Here is an 18112-nt window from a genome sequence, read left to right on the forward strand (position 1 = left end):
TATGTTACAGGGAACTGACTTGACACGAGGTTTTAGCTTCGTTCATTGAAAGAAATGGAAGAGGGAGCAGGCCCCACCACCTCTCAGACTAACTCTCTTCAAGCCAGTCTTTGGACTCTGAGCCGTGCTATTCCAATCAGCCCTCAGGAAAGCAAACAAAAGACACGCTCAAGCTTTGTCTGCTTTATTTCACTACATTAAGTTAAGCTATAAGGCAAAACAGGAACCTGTGATTCATAAGGATCAAGGAGTGCCTCTCATTCCCAAAAGGGACCAAAAGGGATGTTTCTTCACAAATATGCATGACATTTACTTAGCTCGTTACACCTATAAGCACTGTGAACAAAAGAAACCTTTGGTGGGCTAATCAAACCACAAATCCAAAGTAACCTAACCTTAAGTTTCCAAAACTGTAGTTTCTGGTGCTAATGCCATCTTATTTGCCTGCAGAGATGCACGCTGCCTGTGCACTGGCAGTCTTGCACCTGATCTAATATAAACAAGTAACAAAATTCTGAATTCACCAGCTGCAGGTGTTGAGCCGTTTCTACTAATACACAGAATACTGGCTTGCACTGAAAATTATCTTGAGGAAACATTTATACAATGACTCTGTTATTCTTCACGTTAATTTGACTTCTAAAGGCAAAAAAAAAAATCTGTGATCAAAAGTATTTTTGTGTTTCTGTGTCACCTGGGGGTGATGAGACCCATGGCTTCAACATTATCACTTTTGGGAACGAACACTAGCTACATGCCGTAAACGCACAATATACAACTGTTGTACAGTCTGCAGATGTGTAAACACAGGAAGCCATTCTCCGCTCTGACGTCCAGCTTCTCCACCAGCAAATATGGAGCAGTGGCGTCAGAGCAGGCTCTAGCAGGTAGTGAAATAAAAACTGACTTGACACTGTGGGGTCACAAAAAATTAAACTGTATCTACAGTCTACAAATTGTCATTATACAACCCCCTGCCCCAACTCCTAAGAGGCTAAACCTTACTAATTACTCTCATAATGTTAGAGATATGTGTATTTTTTTCTCATACTGCAGCATATATATTACTCTGTGGAATATTGTTTCATAAAGTCGGCTTAAGCTTTAGAGTACAATTTAGTGTCTTTCAAAGGCTTCCTAAGTATTTTTATCTTCCAGAGGGAGCTAATAAGTTACTATGTCCTGTCTATGTTCTAGACTACTACATATCTTAATTGTTTTTTAACTAAAGGCTTGAACTTAAAAACAAAACGAGGACAAACAGGAAATTTCTCTTCTCCCCAAAAATGTGTTGGCCACTTGCTAACAATACATTTACAGACAATGTGGTGCAGCTGGTCTACTTGGTCAAATCTCACTTTAGAAAACACAGAAGTTAAGGTCAGCAACCCAACTCCAGGATACCAAGAGAAAACAGCACATGTGCTGTTAGGCAAGTATGCTGAACTGTTTTATGGTTTACAATCAAAATGGTCTTATTTGACACACCATATGATAAAAGTCTTAAACTCAGGAAGAGGAAAGGTTCCTTATCTTAATATCTAGTTTGGGATTCAAGATATTTTAATCGTTATGTAACCCTTCAAATCAGTGGAAAGAACATTAGTTTTGGATCATGCTAAAAATCTGCATTCCAGAAGTGAACTTGTCCACCAAGTTTTCTTTGGGCTCTTTCCAGGTGCCAAATGTCCAGAACAACTTATTGAGTTAAAGAGGCAGGGCAGAGAGGAGGGGAAGGGAGTGAGACACAGAAGGGCTGCCTCCCAGTGACAGCGGTAACCCCTGGATATTGTGGCAACATTTAAAATGAATGGGATTCGCCACCCCCTTGACATGACATGTGATTGCTTGCTTCTTCAATTCTTCTCAAAAGAGAGCTCCATGTTCTAACAACAAAGAAATTTTAAGAGGAACTGATAAGTAAGTATCCTGTATTCACTTAGAAAAAGGCAAATGGGAGCGCCTTGAGAATCTCACGGGTTTTTTCAAACACCGCAAAACTAAAGACGATGTGACAATTTCTACTTTTCTGTCCAGTGGAAACCTAAGCAAGATGGGAGCCGTGGCAACCAGTGAAGGGGTATGTTTAGAGTGCTAGATTATAGCTAAATGGGATGCAGAGAGCAGACCAGTGCTGGATCATTAACAGCAGGTCCACCTTTCAGTTATCATTTTAGGTTTCATCTGTGAGACCGTGATCCCTTGTGAGATCAGACTGGGAGACAGTATGGTCAGAATTTCTCAGGTGGTAAATCCAATGCCACGCCAAAGAAGAGCCACCACCCCCTTTTTTTGGGAGGGAACTATGCTGCCGTTATTCGACGTGCGGGGTTCAGTAAGGGAGACAGTAATTCACTGGTATTAGCAGAAGTGAGAGCAAGAGAACAGGAGTTACCCTGTGTTCCCAACGCCTTGCCTGTGCCCCCACCTTCCTAGGAATAGGATTCAGTAGTGCCTGGGTACATCGTTACAAACAAGGCTTAACAAAGCAGCGGCTTCCACATTTTAACGTGGGCTCGTGGTGGTACTGTCCTTTGGGATCCGCCCCACTGGTGGCACCTTTTAAGGGAGAAGTGGGCCCAAGCTGAGTTCCACATGCTGGGTGAGCCAGATGACTTCTGTGCCCTGGTCACTTTCTTCGATGGGGCGGATGGGGGCTGCCAGGTTTTTAAAATCATGCTTCATCTTAAAGCACACGGTCACTTCACCCTCCTCACGTTGTGGGGTCACTTTGATGAAGATACCCACTTTGTTGGCCTTTCTGAAGGCTATAATGCTATGAAAAAAAGAAGCACAGTATTAGGCAGGTCACAAGTCAGCCAAGCCACTAAGACTTACATTTTATCTGATGACAAGTTATGACCACCATTCTGTTTATCAGAGATGAAGCATTCTTTCAGCAAAATGTCAATCTATCTTTTTAATATTATAAAAGTAAAATACAGTTGTGGAAAATTTAAGTGGGAAAATGTAAGTTCTCCCTCATTTTCCCCCTCAGCACACAGGGAAAAACTACAAACACTTTGGTTCTTAACCTACCAGATATTTTTCTATAAACTTATACTTTCCTGCTTTTCAAACCAACACAAAAGGGGCACACTATTCTGTTAACTTGGTTTTTTCCTCTCAGTTTATCACAAACACCTTTCCATACTGGTATATAGAGATCTTCTCCATTCTACTTAACGACTGCATAGTATTTTCTCATAGAGTTACTATAGTTGGTATATACTGACATTATTGCCAGTTTTCCTCTGTTATAGACAATGGTGCTACGACTACCCCTTTACATTTATCTTTGTGTGCATGTGGTAATATTTCTATAGGATACAGACTGATATTAACTCAGAGCTGTAACGGAATTTCTGGAACACCACAGATTAATGTGTTTTTGTAAATAAGCTCTGTAAGTTAGAAATTTTTAGAACAGAAAAATGATCTCTTTAGTTGAAGTTTCAACTTTCATCTTCTGTGACATGCACTTGAACTTTGTGCCTCAGTAACTTAGTTTCAAACAAAAAGCTAAAGGGCAATGAGACAGAATTTGATCTACTATCAAATGATACTCACTCTAAGAAAACTTACTGGATTTAAACAGTTACCTACTTATACACTATTATATAGTATTAATGTCCAAATACCTGAAAGTCCTAAAAGTACAATGTGAAATATAGTTCATTCAATTTTTTATTAAATCTGTCATGTAACCTGACTAGAAATTTGTTATCGCAGATGATCTTTTCAGAAACCAACCTTGGTTTAACAAATTTCTATTACCTAATTAATGTCATTTAAGGACCCACATAAAGCAAGGATTACAGAGAGAGAATGAATTCTGTATTGGACTAACAATGCATTTTGTACTACAGTAAATAACTGAACCCTTGATTTGTATCAGATTCATTAAAAAAAAAACTCGGAAAAAATTAGTGTCTTTCTAGCTGACTTCTCAGGTAACCACTAATATCTAGGAAGCTTTTAAAAAAAAATTCAGATTTCTGGTGCCCCGCTAGACCTGCTAAAGAGAGTATCTGGGTCGGGGCCTGGGACTCTACAGACTAAAAACAAAACAAAACAAAACAAAACAAAACAAAACACAACACCTGCCCTGATGCTTTCTGAAGTTCACTCAAGTTTGCTAATCATTGTACTAATCTCATCTTTGCCCTTTATCCACACCGCCCCGCCAACCCCATCCCATGTTATTTCTTCTTTCTAACGTCTTACTGAGGAAGCTTTGGATCATTCTGTTTAAAAAGCTTATGTGTTCCTTGTGCCTGTATGTGAAGCTATTCTTTCAGCTCCAAGCCCACCTTCTATATCTTGCTTTGTGACACAGGATTCTGCTGTCCATGTTTCTGCTTTGTAGGCTGGCTCCCGACAGGGAGCTTAGGAGGGGTCTAAAGGAGACTGGAAATCTGAAGGGGTAGGGGCTTGCTCCTGCCTATGAGCTTCCTATTTGTGCGTGGTTCCTGTGGGCATCATTCCAGCAATGCTTCCCTCAGGAAGGAGCAGTTTCCAGCTGCAGTTTTAGACTGGTGTACTGATGTACCCTCACCCAGGGAAAGGTTTGGTTGTTACTTCTCAGTTATTAGGTATGAGAGAGTAAAATCTTTTAGTCAAAGGGCAGGGGATGAGTGGTACATGGACAAATCTAATGATAAAACTATAGGGAGAGAACACTGGATCCTGTCCACACTATTAAAAATCATGTACTTGATATTTTTTATTAAGAGGGACAAATATATTTAAAAGGAAAAAAAGGTTAAAAAACGGCTTACAGAATGATCCCAATGATGGAAGAAATACATGGAAGGCCAAAGACCAAAATGTTAATGGTGCTTTTCTCTGGTAGTGGGATTTTATTTTATTTTCTTCTTCATCATTGTAGATGTATTCAGCAAATTGCTATAGTAATTATTTTTATCATAGGAAAAAAGTATCTCAAAAACCAGGATGAGAAAACTGGGATCTGCACGTGGGGCTCCCATATGAGCCAGCTATGGTGTGTGTGTGAGGTCGGGGGGGGGGGGGGGGCGGTCACTGAGCGCTCACTCACTCAGGATCGTCCTGGAAGTCCTGCGGTTCTGCCAACTCGTCGTACTCGGCTGCTGCATCCTTGCCGGCCAAGATGAGCTCTTTGGGAGGCACCACAACCTGCAGAGTGAAACAGAGAAGTTTGCCTCCGAATGGGCCAGTGAGTTGCAGGCCATTCATTCGACAAAATACAGCACAGTGTGACACTGACCTAAACACACAGAAGATTCAAGTTTCAAGAAATACACAATATTACTTCACTATTTATACAGTGTTTGAAAACATACTGTTTAGGAACACAGACATTTCCAGCAAAAGTACAAAAACAAAGAACTGTTAAGCATTCTTCAGACTCAGCCTTATGTTGTAAGGAGGCCTCAACTTTGCTATGTCAGAGGTTAGCAGGTAACAACGTCAACCATATTTGTAATTATGGATACAAATGAGCCTGGGGAGGTATGAAGAGAAAGAGAGCAAATCTACAAGCTGGGTGTACATATCAGGCACTTCTTTCTGTCTCACAGGTTATTAGTATTACTAAAAAAGCAAGTTGCAACCACATGGATGGAACTAGAGTGTGTTCTGCTAAGTGAAATAAATCAGTCAGAGAAAGACAAATATCATATGATTTCACTCATGTGGAATTTAAGAAACACAACAGATTAACATAGGGGAAGGGAAGGAAAAATAAGGTAAAAACAGAGAAGGAGGCAAACCATCAGAGACTCCTAAATACAGAGGAAAAACTGAAGGTTGCTGGAGGGGAGGTAGAAAGGGGGATGGGCTAAATGGATGATAGGAGCGGGGAGCCTGGGTGGCTCAGTCGGTTAAGCGTCCAACTTCAGCTCAGGTCATGATCTCACGGTCCGTGAGTTCAAGCCCTGCGTCGGGCTCTGTGCTGACCGCTCAGAGCCTGGAGCCTGTTTCGGATTCTGTGTCTCCCTCTCTCTGACCCTCCCCCATTCATGCTCTGTCTCTCTCTGTCTCAAAAATAAATAAACGTTTAAAAAAAAATAAAAAAAAAAAAATAAATAAATGGATGATAGGAGGGCATTTGTTGGGATGAGCACTGGGTGTTATATGTAAGTGATGAATCATTGGGTTTCACCCCTGAAACCAATATTACACTGTATGTTAACTTACTTAAAATTAAATAAACACATTTTTTAAAACCACAAACTTTTAAAAAGAATAAGGACAGATGAGTGTCATCTCTCTTTGAAAATGATGCTAGTAAGTGAAATCATTAAAAAGCAGAATGAAAGGTGCACCTGGATGGCTCAGTTGGTTAAGCTTCCGACTTCGGCTCAGGTCATGACCTCGTGACTCATGGGTTCGAGCCAGGAGCCTGCTTAGGATTCTGTGTTTCCCTCTCTCTCTGCCTCTCCTTGCTCGCATGCTCTCTCTCTCAAAAATAAATAAATATTAAAAGAAAAAATTTAATGGAGGGGTGCCTGGGTGGCTCAGTTGGTTAAGCATCTGACTTCGGCTCAGGTCATGATCTCATGGTTTGTGGGTTCAAGCCCTGCATCAGGCTCTGTGCTGACGGCTTGAAGCCTGAAGCCTGTTTCAGATTCTGTCTGCTCCTCCCCTGCTCTCAATCTCTCTCTCTCTCAAAAATAAAATAAAGCATTAAAAAATTTTTTTTTTTTAAATTAAAGGGGTGCCTGGGTGGCTCAGTCAGTTAAGTGTCCGACTTCAGCTCAGGTCATGATCTCACAGCTCGTGAGTTCGAGCCCTGTGTCGGGCTCTGTGCTGACAGCTCAGAGCCTGGAGCCTACTTTGGATTCTGTGTATCCCTCTCTCTCTGCCCCTCCCCCACTCAAGCTCTGTCTCTCTCAAAAATTAAAAAACAAAACAACAACAACAAAAAAAAAACCCATCAAGTTTTTAAAAAAAAAAAAAAAACAGAAGGTCATCCTGGAAGAAAAGATAGAGGGAAGGCCATTAAGCTCTTCTGCTATGCTGAGGAATCTGGGTTTCTTTCCCAAGTCAGAGGGATGCCAATGATCAGCATGTCATGATCAAAGTTAGATTTTAGAAAGATCACTTCGGTGGTAAGACAGAAGATGGGCTGGAATGGAAGTGGGGGTGGACTCAAAACAAGGCAGCCAGGAAGTTACTGTCACAGTGCACGTAAGAACGGAAGAGACCTTCCAACAGAGTAATGGTAGGGTGATTGTGCATAAAGTAAAAAAAACTCAAGAGGTAAAATCAAAAGAACTTGATGACGACTTGGATATGGAAACGGAAGACAGCATGGAGTCCTTTAAGCCAGGTCAAAAGGCCCCTACAGGAAAAGTAAGGGTCCATCAGGATGAGGCAAAATGCACCTACCTTAGCAGTGCTATTGATATTATCCGGGTCTCCCTCCTCACACTCCACCAGTGTCACATGGGTGAGGTTCTCCACTGGATTCGTAAGCGTCAGGAGCACCTGGCTCTCCTGGGGAACACGAAAAGCCTCTCTTAGACATGTTCTACTACTGCCACCTAGGGCCACTTTCTTAGTTGCTATACCAAGCATTTCACAAAATTGTCACCTTCCCCGCAATCCCCCATTATTTCTGAGTAGTTAACACCTACCTACGCCTCTACATCACTGGGTCCTCCAAGTGCTCACTGATTCCTATTCTATTATTTATATGTCAGGCTATGTATGCTCTGGAGTTGCTATCACATGAGGAAATAGGACAGATCCCACAGAAAGGGCCAGTTACTAGATCCAGAAAATCTGGGGACTATACATTATCTAAGCAATAAAAGTTTGTAACTCTTGTTCCACCCAGCCCTCCACTTAGGGACTGAAAAAGAAGTCCTCATAAATATGAAAGCCACAGGGTAAGCAGACGTAGAAAAAATCATTCATCAAGACTTAAAAGATTTTTATGATTTCTTGAACCATAATTTGCCCTTATTTGGTACTTTGTTGAGATTAGCAAAATCTTTTAAATGAACATGGACTACATAAACATCTTCATAAGCAGCATGGAAGGAAACAACTAAAGAGGCTGCTGCAGAATATTCTACAACTCATGGTGGGGGGCAGGAGGAGGGGGCGTAGATAAGGACCTCAAAGAAGAGAAAGGCCATGGTAAAGAAATCCAGTTGATTCCTGATTATCTGATACACTCACAGGCATGAGATGGTGGAATCACGTGGCTAAAGATGCTTGTGGGGTAAAACATCTTCTTTCTTTCCCCACCCATGATTCCATCTTTGTATAATGTACACACTACTCCTTCTAAATGTATGCCAAAGATGCTGTTGTCAAGAATCCCTGCTTAAAGAAATTAAAAATCGCAATTCCTTTATGATTCCTTTCTTTTCTATCCCTTGCTCTTGAATCTCGCACAGCCACCCACATACATACATGCACACATCTCTGACCAATCCTTTGTCTCCCTGTTAACAAGCAAAGTACTAACCTTCATGTAGCGAAGGTTGGGAATTGACATGATTCTCACTTCTGGAATATAATTGCTATGCATGAATAAAAAAATACATTAATGTTCACTGAAGTCTCTTAAAATTATTGTTACTTTTTTTTAAGTGAGTACAGCAAAGATTTCTTTGATTAGAACATGGCACAGAAATAGAATTTTAAAGAATCATATGATATCATCATAATTAGAACTTAAGAAATGAAACCAACTGCTAAGGAGTTCTTTCTTAAATCTTAAGCACATTTCTAGTTTAGGGCCCATATATCTGTGTGTATCATGGTAGACATCTTCCTTATACGTTTGCTAGACATATTTTTTGAGATTTTATTAATTCATTTCTGTAAATCTAAAAGGCAACTGGTTATGGGACCCAAGACTGACTTAGTAACACCATCCAGGGGTGTAAAAACACCACCACATTACTTACCAAATACTTTTACAAAGCACTATGCATGCCAGGCAATGTTTTAAACACTTAAAAAAATTAACTTACATAATCTTCACTGTAACTGCATGACACAAGTATTATCATCATCATCCCCATTACGGAGATGAAGAAACTAGGCTTGGGAGAAGTAACTTACTGGTGAGTGGCCAGGATTCAAACTCAGACAGTGTAGCTCCAGGGTCCTTGCCCTTAACTACCGTATGTTTTGTTGCCTTTTTTTTTTTAACGTAAATGTTTATTTTTCAGAGAGTGTGTGTGTGAGCAGGGGTGGGGCAGACACAGAGGGAGACAGAGGATCTAAAGCAGGCTCTGTGATGACAGCAGAGAACCCAACATGGGGCTTGAACTCATGAACCATGAGATCATGACATGAGCCAAAGTTGAATGCTTAACTGACTGAGCCACCCAGGTACCCCTTTGCTGCCTCTTTAAGTAAGAAAATAGAATATTAGACTCACATGTGCTTAGTCTGAACTCAAAACTGCCCAGAGTCAAATCCCAGCTCGGTGTTTATACACCTATTCTCAACGTTTTTGACTGCTCAGACGACTTATGTAGAAGTGCTGCATAATATTCTATACCCTGAATGTACCTCAATTTAATCAACTAGTTTTTAATGGTTAATTGGCTTGACACAGAAAGCGTTTCTAGCTTTTTGTCATTAAAACGTTATAATACACATCCTTACATATGCATCTTTAGATATTGGTGCTTTTGCTTCAAAGAATAGATTCCTGAGACAGTACTCCTGGGTTTAGTCTATGTAATTTTGTCTGGATATTCCAGACCACTCTCCAAAAAGACTCCATAAAGCAATCTACAAGCCTACCAACAGTGTATGCAAATACGTTTCCCCACATTCTCATGAGCACTAAATGATCTTTATTAAACTTCTAACAAGTCTCAGTATCTTTCCATGTATTCAATAACCATTTGAAATTCCTCTTCTATAAGCTGCTAGTTCAAATCCTTTGTCCTACTCCCATTTTTACCTTTCCAATTTGTGGGAATTCTGTCTTCCAGGGACATCAAATTTTTATCTATCATGGAATACCGAATACTCTTTCCTACTCTACTGTCTGTCCCAGGACTTTGTTGTCTTTTTTTTTTTTTTTTTTTTTTTTTTTTTGCTAAGAGCAAAGCTGTCTATTTTCTTTAGTGGTTTCTGGGTTTCCTGCCTTACTTAGGAAGGTCTCTCTTGCCCTAAAATCAAGACAATTATTTTCCTAATTTCTCAAACTACTTTTCTTGTTTGAAAGGTGATTTTCGTACATAAAATTCCCTTCTCTTGACAAGTCCCAGTGAATTAACACTAATAATCACTTTTATCCCACTCAAAGACTGTTATCAGAACATAATTAAGATGAACAATGAAAGGGATACTCTTCGATTTGCCATACTTTATTATTTTTTACTTTGATATTTTGGATCAATACCAAAACTCGGCACTTTGTAATTTGTAATGAGTGACCAGTGACTCTCTGTCCAATAACAAACAAAACAATCTCTGCCCCGGACCACCCTGTCCCTGTGTCCCTAGTACAAACACCCTTGATTCTAGGTCTATAATTTGTATTTAACTTCATGATATGTAGTTCAAAATCTAAACAGAAGAAATAGCAAAACTGTTCTGATGTCATTTTCTTCTTGTAAGCCCAGAGTAAATACATTTCATATTGAAAAAAGCCAAAAAACGGTAACTAAAAACACCAATCCCAAAATACTCACACAGCAACCAGCTGGATTTTGAATTTGATAGATGTTGGATTAAATTCTGGCTTGCTCAAATTATGTTCACATTTCTAAAAAGAAAAAATTCTAATACGTATCAGAGGAAAACAAGAACACCCATGCTGGATCCACAGAGCTGCTAAATTCAGAAGGGCAGCATTTACTCAAGGTTTGTCGTTTCATTCTGCTCTAAGACCACATATACTTTGAAACAGTGTGTATGCTACTGATTACCACAAGTTACAAAAGATGATGTTTTGGACTTGTGGATATAAGCAACCACACTATCAAATACTATCCTACCTTTGTGGGGCCTAACAACTGCTGAAATAATAACACATACTGGGTACATACTATGTGTGTTGAGCAATGTGCTCCTTAGTTTAAGTGGATTTAAACATCACATCCACTTTATGAGGAAAGTTACGTACCATAACTATTATTGTCCCCATTTTACAGGTGATGACAATGGGGCATGGGAAGGATGAGTAATCTGTACTACTTCACGGATCCAATAAGAACTGAAGCTGGGATTTAAATCCACATAGTGTGTTTCCAGATTCCATGCTTTAAAATACAGTAACAATTATTTACTTACTTTCTTGAATGGGTACTACATACGTCTGGTTAAAAAAATTTCTTAATAGTACAAAAAAGTACAGCATAAAGGTACCCATCACTTGTCCCCTTGTCCCGCTCCCCAGAGCCCAACCAGTTTCTCGTGTTTTTTTCACAAATAGCCTATGCACGTACAAGTATACACAGACATCATCTTTTTTGCAGTAACACAAAAGGGAGCACTTTATATACTCCTCCGCCCTTTGTCTTCACTTCCTGTCTTGGTATTCCATGTCCGCACACAGAGGTACCTCTGTATCCTACTGTCATCATTTCTTATGCCCAAATTGACGGATATCTAGGATGTTTCCACGACTTTGCTACTATAAATAATGCAGCAATGAGGATTCTTGTACAATCATTTCCCACGCGTTATGTTTTGCTAACCTGGTAACTATCAAATGGTGTCTCACTGTAGTTTTAACAGACACTTTCTGGATTACTGTAGGAATATTTTTCATGTTTACCGGCTACTGGGATTTCCTCTGCCATGACTTGCATGTTACTATTTACTGGGTATTTTTATCCCGTTGTTACCTTTTCCTTACTAATTTGCTAAAGGTTCTTCATGTATTCTGGACACTAATCCTTTATTATTTTTTTAAATGTTTATTTATTGGAGCGCCTGGGTGGCTCAGTCAGTTGAGTATCCAACTCTTGGTTTCAGCTCAGGTCATGATCTCACAGTCTGTGGGTTCAAGCCCCACACTGGGCTCTGCACTGGCAACGTGGAGCCTGCTTGGGATTTTATCTCTCTTTCCCCTCTCTCTCTGCCCCTCCCGCACTCTCTTTAAATAAATAAAGAAATAAACTTAAAAGTTTTTTTTAATGTTTATTTTGAGAGAAGAGAGAAAGAGTACAAGTGGGGGGAGGGGAAGAGAGCATCCCAAGCAGGCTCTGTACTGCCAGCAGGAAGCCCGACATGATGCTTGATCCCATGAACTGTGAGATCACGAACTGAGCCAAAATCAAGAGTCAGATGCTGAACCGAATGAGCCACCCAGGCGCTCCCCCCTTTCTTTTCTTTTGGTAGACAGTCTGTATCAAGTAGAGAAAGTTCACTATTCCTGTTTTCGAGAGTTTTTCTTCTTTTTATCATGAATGGGTGTTTGATTTTGTCAAATGCCTTTTCTGCATCTACCGATATGATCATGTGATTTTTTTTAAGTCTGCTGATGTGACGGATTTCACTGATTTTTAAATGTTGAACCAGCCCTGCATCCCAAGAATATATCCCACTTGGTTATGGTGTATAATTCTTTTAATACTTTTTTGGATTTGATTTGCTAATATCCTGTTGAAGATTTTTGCACATATGTTCATGAGACACTGATCTGTACTTTTCTTGTAATGTCTGCCTGGTTAGTATTAGGGTAATACTGGCCTCATAGAATGAATTAGGATGTATTCCCTTTGCTTCTACCTTGTAAAAAGCCATTATAAGAATTGGTATAATTGGGGCGCCTGGGTGGCTCAGTCGGTTAAACATCTGACTTTGGCTCAAGTCATGATCCCATAGCTTGTGAGTTCAAGTCTCAAATCCAGCTCTGTGCTGACAACTCAGAGCTTGGAGCCTGCTTCAGATTCTGTCTCCCTCTTTCCGCTCATACTCTGTCTCTCTCTCCTTCAAAAATAAACAAACATTAAAAAAAAAAAAAAGAATTAGTGTAACTAAATATGTGGTAGAATTCACCAGTAAACACGTGTGAGCCTAGGACTTTCTGTTTTGAAGGTTATTAGTGATTCAATTTATTATTTAATAGACATAAGCCTATTCAGATCACACATTTCTTCTTTTATCAGATTTGTGGGCACAGAGTTCAGAGTATTTATTATCCTTCTGATTTTCATGGATCTCTAGTGATGTCCCCTTTTTCATTTGACTAGTAATTCGTGCCCTTTCTCTTTTTTCCCTACTTAGCCTGGAGAGAGGCTTATCAATTTTATTGGTCTTTTCAAAGAATCAACTTTTGGTTTTGTTGATATTCTCTACTGATTTCCTATTTTCAATTTCATTGACTTCTGCTTGAATTCTTATTATTTCTTTTCTTCTGCTTACTGTGGATTTAATTTGCTCTTCTTTTTCCAGTTTCCCAAGGTGAAAACTTAGATGACTAATTTTAGATCTCTCCTCTTTTTCTAATCTATGAATGTAATACTATAAATTTCTCTCTAAGCATGGCTTTCACAGCATCACACAAATTTTTCTTTTAAAAACATTTTTTTTAACGTTTATTTATTTTTGAGAAGAGAGAGAGCATGAGCAGGGAAGGAGAGAGAAAGAGGGAGACACAGAATCTGAAACAGGATCCAGGCTCTGAGCTGTCAGCACAGACCCGATGTGGGGCTCGAACTCACGGACCGTGAGATCACGACCTGAGCCGAAGTTGATGCTTCACCGACTGAGCCACCCAGGCGCCCCAGCATCACACAAATTTTGATAAGTAGTTTTCGTTTTTATTTAGCTTAAAGTATTTTTAAATTTCTCTTGAGGCTTCTTCTTTGACACATGCTATTTAGAACAGAAATGTGTTGTTTAATCTCCACGTATTTGCTAACTTTCTAGTTTTCTCTTACTTCCTAGTTTAATCCCACGGTGGCCTGAGAGTAGACATTGTATGATTTCTATTCTTTCAAATCCATTATGATGAGCTTTTTGTTTTGTTTTGTTCTTTTTCTGGCCTAAAATGTAGACTGCCTTGGTGAATGTTCCAGATGAGTTTGCGAACAATGTATATTCTGCTGTTGCTAGGTGAAGCAGTCTCCAAATGTCAATTTTATCCAGTGATGGATGACGTTGTTGAGTTCAGCTATGTCCTTACTAATTTTCTGCCTGCTGCATCTGTCCGTTTCTGAGAAAGGGGTGATGAAATGTCAACTATGAAGGTGGATTCACCTATTTCTTCCTGCAGCTCTATCAGGTTTTGCCTCACATAGTTTGACACTAGTGTTAGGCATATACATGTTAAGAATTGTTATGTCTTCCTGGAAAATTAGCCCCTTTATCATTATGTGATGCCCTTCTTTATCCCTGTTAACTTTCTTTACTTTGAAATCTGCTCTGTCTGAAACTAAGATAGCTACACTTGCTTTCTTGATTAGAAAGATTAGTGTTAGCATGTTTATCTGTCTACATCTATTTACTTTTAATCAATACATGTCTTTATACTTAAAATGGGCTTTTCCTTCCTTATTTTTTAAAATTTGTTGAGTACAGTTGACATACAATGCTACATTAATTTCAAGTGTACAACGTAGTGACTCAACATCCCTTTAAGCTATGCTGTGCTCACCATAAGCGTAGCCACTGTCTGTCACCATCCAGCACTACTACAACATCATTGACTATATTCCTTATGCTGTGCCTTTTATTCCAGTGACTTATTCATTCCACAATTAGAAGCCAGTATCTTTTCCTTTTTTTTTTTTTATGTTTTAAATGTTATTTATTTTTTGAAAGAGAGAGAGAGAGAGAGCACGAGCAGGGGAGGAGCAGAGAGAGAGGGAGACAAAGGATCTGAAGCAGGCTCTGCGCTGAGACCAGAGAGCCTGATGTGGGGCTCAAACTCACAAACTGATAGATCATGACCTGAGCCGAGGTTGGACACAACCAGCTGAGCCACCCAGGCACCCCTTTCCTTCTTTTTTGAAGAGCTCTTTCATTATAGAAATATTCTTATATATGCAAAATACAAATTAGTAGTAGAAATTCCTAGTACATGTCACACAGCTTCAACAAATTAGCAACCTGTTAGCAACAATGACCAATCTGGTTTCATCTATACTCTCACCCATTCACCATGCTTGATTGTTTTGAAACAAGTATCAGACATCATGTCATTTCATCCATAAATGTTTTGGTATGTATCTCTGAAAGATATTTTTAAAAATAACAATACTATTTTTATCCGTTAAAAACATGGCAAGTTCTTTCGATAGCATCAAAAATCCAGCTAGTGTTTAAATCTCCCCAAAGATTTCATAAATGTTTCTTCCTTTCCTCCCCGCTCCCTGGCCCCTTTCTTATGTTTTGTTTGAATTGGGATTTAAATGAAGTCTACATACTATGTTTGGTAGATCTCTTCTAGAGCTGTATTGTTAACAGTAGCCACTGGTCACAAGTGGTCATTTGAAAGATTTAGCACCTCAGCCACATTTCAGGTGCTAAATAGCAACATGCGACTAGTGGCTACCATGTTGGACTGTGCAAATACAGAACATTTCCATCATCAGAAGAAGTTCTGCTGAATAGCACTGATCTAAAAGGTTTCTTTCCCCTTTTTTTGTTTTCTTTTATAATTTATTTATTGAAAAAATTCAGTTGTTTGTGTTATAAATTCCTAGAGGCTCGATTTTGCTGTTGTCTTTCCTTTCTTGCTTTCTTTTAAATTATTATTACTCCTTTTCGTTTCCTCTTTATTAGCCTAAAAGTTACATATTCTTTCATGATTTTCTTAGGGATTAGTGCTATGAACTTATTAACCTGTAGGTACCTCAGTTTCCACATCTATAAAACAGGGGTAACAATAGTACCCATATCTCATAGTTGTAAGGATTTTTATCTTGAAGGCATTTAAAATGATGCCTAGACACCTAGTACATTCTCTGTAAGCATTCTTTATATTTACTACGTCCCCCAAAGTTTCGATGTTAGTCAGATCCCAATGTTTAATTTATTTTTGCTTTTCTCTTATACAAATGGCAACTCTACAAAATGGAATAATTACCCGACAGCGCAGGGACCGCTTGATCAGAAGATGTTTGTGACGAGGATAGAGCTGTGAGGCACAGACTGGCTGGAAGTCAGGCTGCAAGAGGCGCTGCTGAAGGGTGGTCACTAGTATGAAAGGCAGGAACCAGGCTTAGTTTGTAATGACTTGCTCAAAATCAGGCTTATATGAAATTATCACATGAAACAACACTTCCCTTGTGAATAGTTCTTCAAAAAGCTACTATATTGAAATTTGACATTTTAAAGTTCCTCAGGGGTGCCTAGGTGACTCAGTCAATTAAGCATCAAACTTCAGCTCAAGTCACGGTCTCACAGTTTGTGAGTTCGAGCCCCCCCGTCGGACTCTGTTGACAGCTCGGAGCTTGGCTTTGGATTCTGTGTCTCCTTCTCTCTCTAACCTTTCCCCACTCACACTCTGTCTCTCTCTCAAAAAAAAATTTTTTTTAAAGTTCTTCAAATGATTGTATCCATCTCACTTGCTACTTGATTTATTTTACTACTAACAGCTATGGCATTAAAAATCTCAAAACCCAGGGGTGCCTGGGTGGCTCAGTTGGTCAAGTGTCCGACTTTGGCTCAGGTCATGGTCTCACAATTCATGGGTTCAAGCCCTGTGTCAGGCTCTGTCCTGACACCCTGGAGCCTAGAGCCTGCTTTGGATTCTGTGTCTCCCTCTCTCTCTACCCCTCCCTGGCTCATACTCTGTCTCTATCTCAAAAATAAATACCCATTTAAAAAAAAACAAACTCAAAATCCAGGGCATTTAGTAACCAAAGCAGATTAGATGTGAAATAGAAACAAAGTAGAATAATGTAAAATATTACCTTCTGTTAAATTGACTGGCCTTGTATAGTAATCTTCAGGTAGAGGTTCTACTTCGTCCACGGCCTGAGCTGGCTCAATCTTTATCTCTTTTTGGTCCTCTCCTTCTTTAAGGCTAAAAGATAAAAAGCACTAATTTCTCAAAGGTCCACCTGATTATATTCAAAGTCTATGATAGCAATAACTGAAGCATTCTTCTATTGTAGGACATTCTTTCTCTGCTCAGGTCTTTTCTAAGCATGAGACTCTTCTTCCCCAGTAGGCACTGTTTTACGTCACATTCCTTCAATATTCATTTTGATACCTGCTTTTCTCCTCCAAGCCATTTAATGTCCAAACTTACGACAGTCCGGCAAGAGTACTGATGGTTGCACCAGCTCGTGGTCGCTGAAGCCTCGTTCCAAGACCATATTTGTCCTAAAGAGAGTTCAGAAATCCCGATTACAAATCCCGTATTTATACATCCTATTTACCAAAAGAAAGATTTTGGGGTGGGACAGCATGAGAAGCTCAGGGAAATAAGCAAAAAAAAAAACAAAAAACAAAAAAAAACAAAACAAAAAACCAAAAAGCTAATTTAAAGTTCCTTTTAAAGAAATTTGTAGCCCCACATCATTTTATTCTTAAAAGAATAATAAAAGCATCACACATGGAGACTGAAACTATATTAGTACAGCAAAATTGAACTAAATGTGATTTTTATTTTATTTTTTACTATTAATCTAAAAGTATCTAAGCAATGGCTCTATGGCTTAGACCAGAACTATGTGGAGTGTCTAAGCTACATGATGAATGTCTTCATGGAACACCAGTGATCACCTGCTAACTTCTTCAGGGTTAGCAAGAATCATAAAAGAGAACTTACCACTACATGAATAGTGTGTTGCTGTAGGCCCCCAAATAGCAGCAGGTTGCAACAGAGACAAAAAAATGCAGCATAAGATAGAAGCAAACTCATACAGCAGGCAGGTTATAAGGGAAGCTGGAAGAATAATGCCTTTAATTCAAATTCCTCTCCTAAACATAGTAGTGCGTATGCTGATTATAGCACTGAACTATTCCGTAAGTTTTATTTAGCCTTCATTAAAGTCTCTGGCAAATGTAGATGCCTTGCATGTCTTAATGTTTTATTAAATACTAAGTTTTTTTTTTATAGAACGCTTCACAAATTTGCATTTATCCTTGTGCAGGGGCCGTGCTAACCTTCTCTGTCGTTCCAATTTTAGTATATGTGCTGCCAAAGCGAGCACAAAACTAAAGGTTTTTATATGGACCTCAC

At 39.3% G+C, this 18112-nt stretch overlaps 1 protein-coding gene and 1 non-coding gene across 3 annotated transcripts in view; both read right to left on the reverse strand.

Annotated features, from left to right (window-relative positions):
- Window positions 1-168: 168 nt before the first annotated feature.
- The window catches only part of DCTN4 (dynactin subunit 4), a 31844-nt gene continuing 13900 nt past the window's right edge, over window positions 169-18112 (reverse strand). The window contains exons 6-14 of one of the 2 annotated variants that reach the window (XM_019464436.2): window positions 17699-17719; window positions 17177-17250; window positions 16836-16948; window positions 16007-16116; window positions 10659-10732; window positions 8465-8519; window positions 7375-7482; window positions 5060-5157; window positions 169-2776 (exon numbers count right to left, since the gene is read on the reverse strand). In XM_019464436.2, coding sequence (XP_019319981.1) covers window positions 2563-2776; window positions 5060-5157; window positions 7375-7482; window positions 8465-8519; window positions 10659-10732; window positions 16007-16116; window positions 16836-16948; window positions 17177-17250; window positions 17699-17719 — 867 coding nt within the window. In that variant the 3' untranslated portion in view covers window positions 169-2562. The remainder of the gene's footprint in view (window positions 2777-5059; window positions 5158-7374; window positions 7483-8464; window positions 8520-10658; window positions 10733-16006; window positions 16117-16835; window positions 16949-17176; window positions 17251-17698; window positions 17720-18112) is intronic. The other variant, XM_019464437.2, reaches the window with a different exon arrangement.
- Window positions 17980-18083, reverse strand: LOC128778425 (U6 spliceosomal RNA). The gene has a single exon (XR_008424015.1). It is a non-coding gene; the product is annotated as a U6 spliceosomal RNA (small nuclear RNA).

Source organism: Panthera pardus, unplaced genomic scaffold, assembly GCF_024362965.1.
Source record: "Panthera pardus isolate Hobbes unplaced genomic scaffold, ASM2436296v1 HiC_scaffold_2, whole genome shotgun sequence".
NCBI lineage: Eukaryota > Metazoa > Chordata > Mammalia > Carnivora > Felidae > Panthera > Panthera pardus.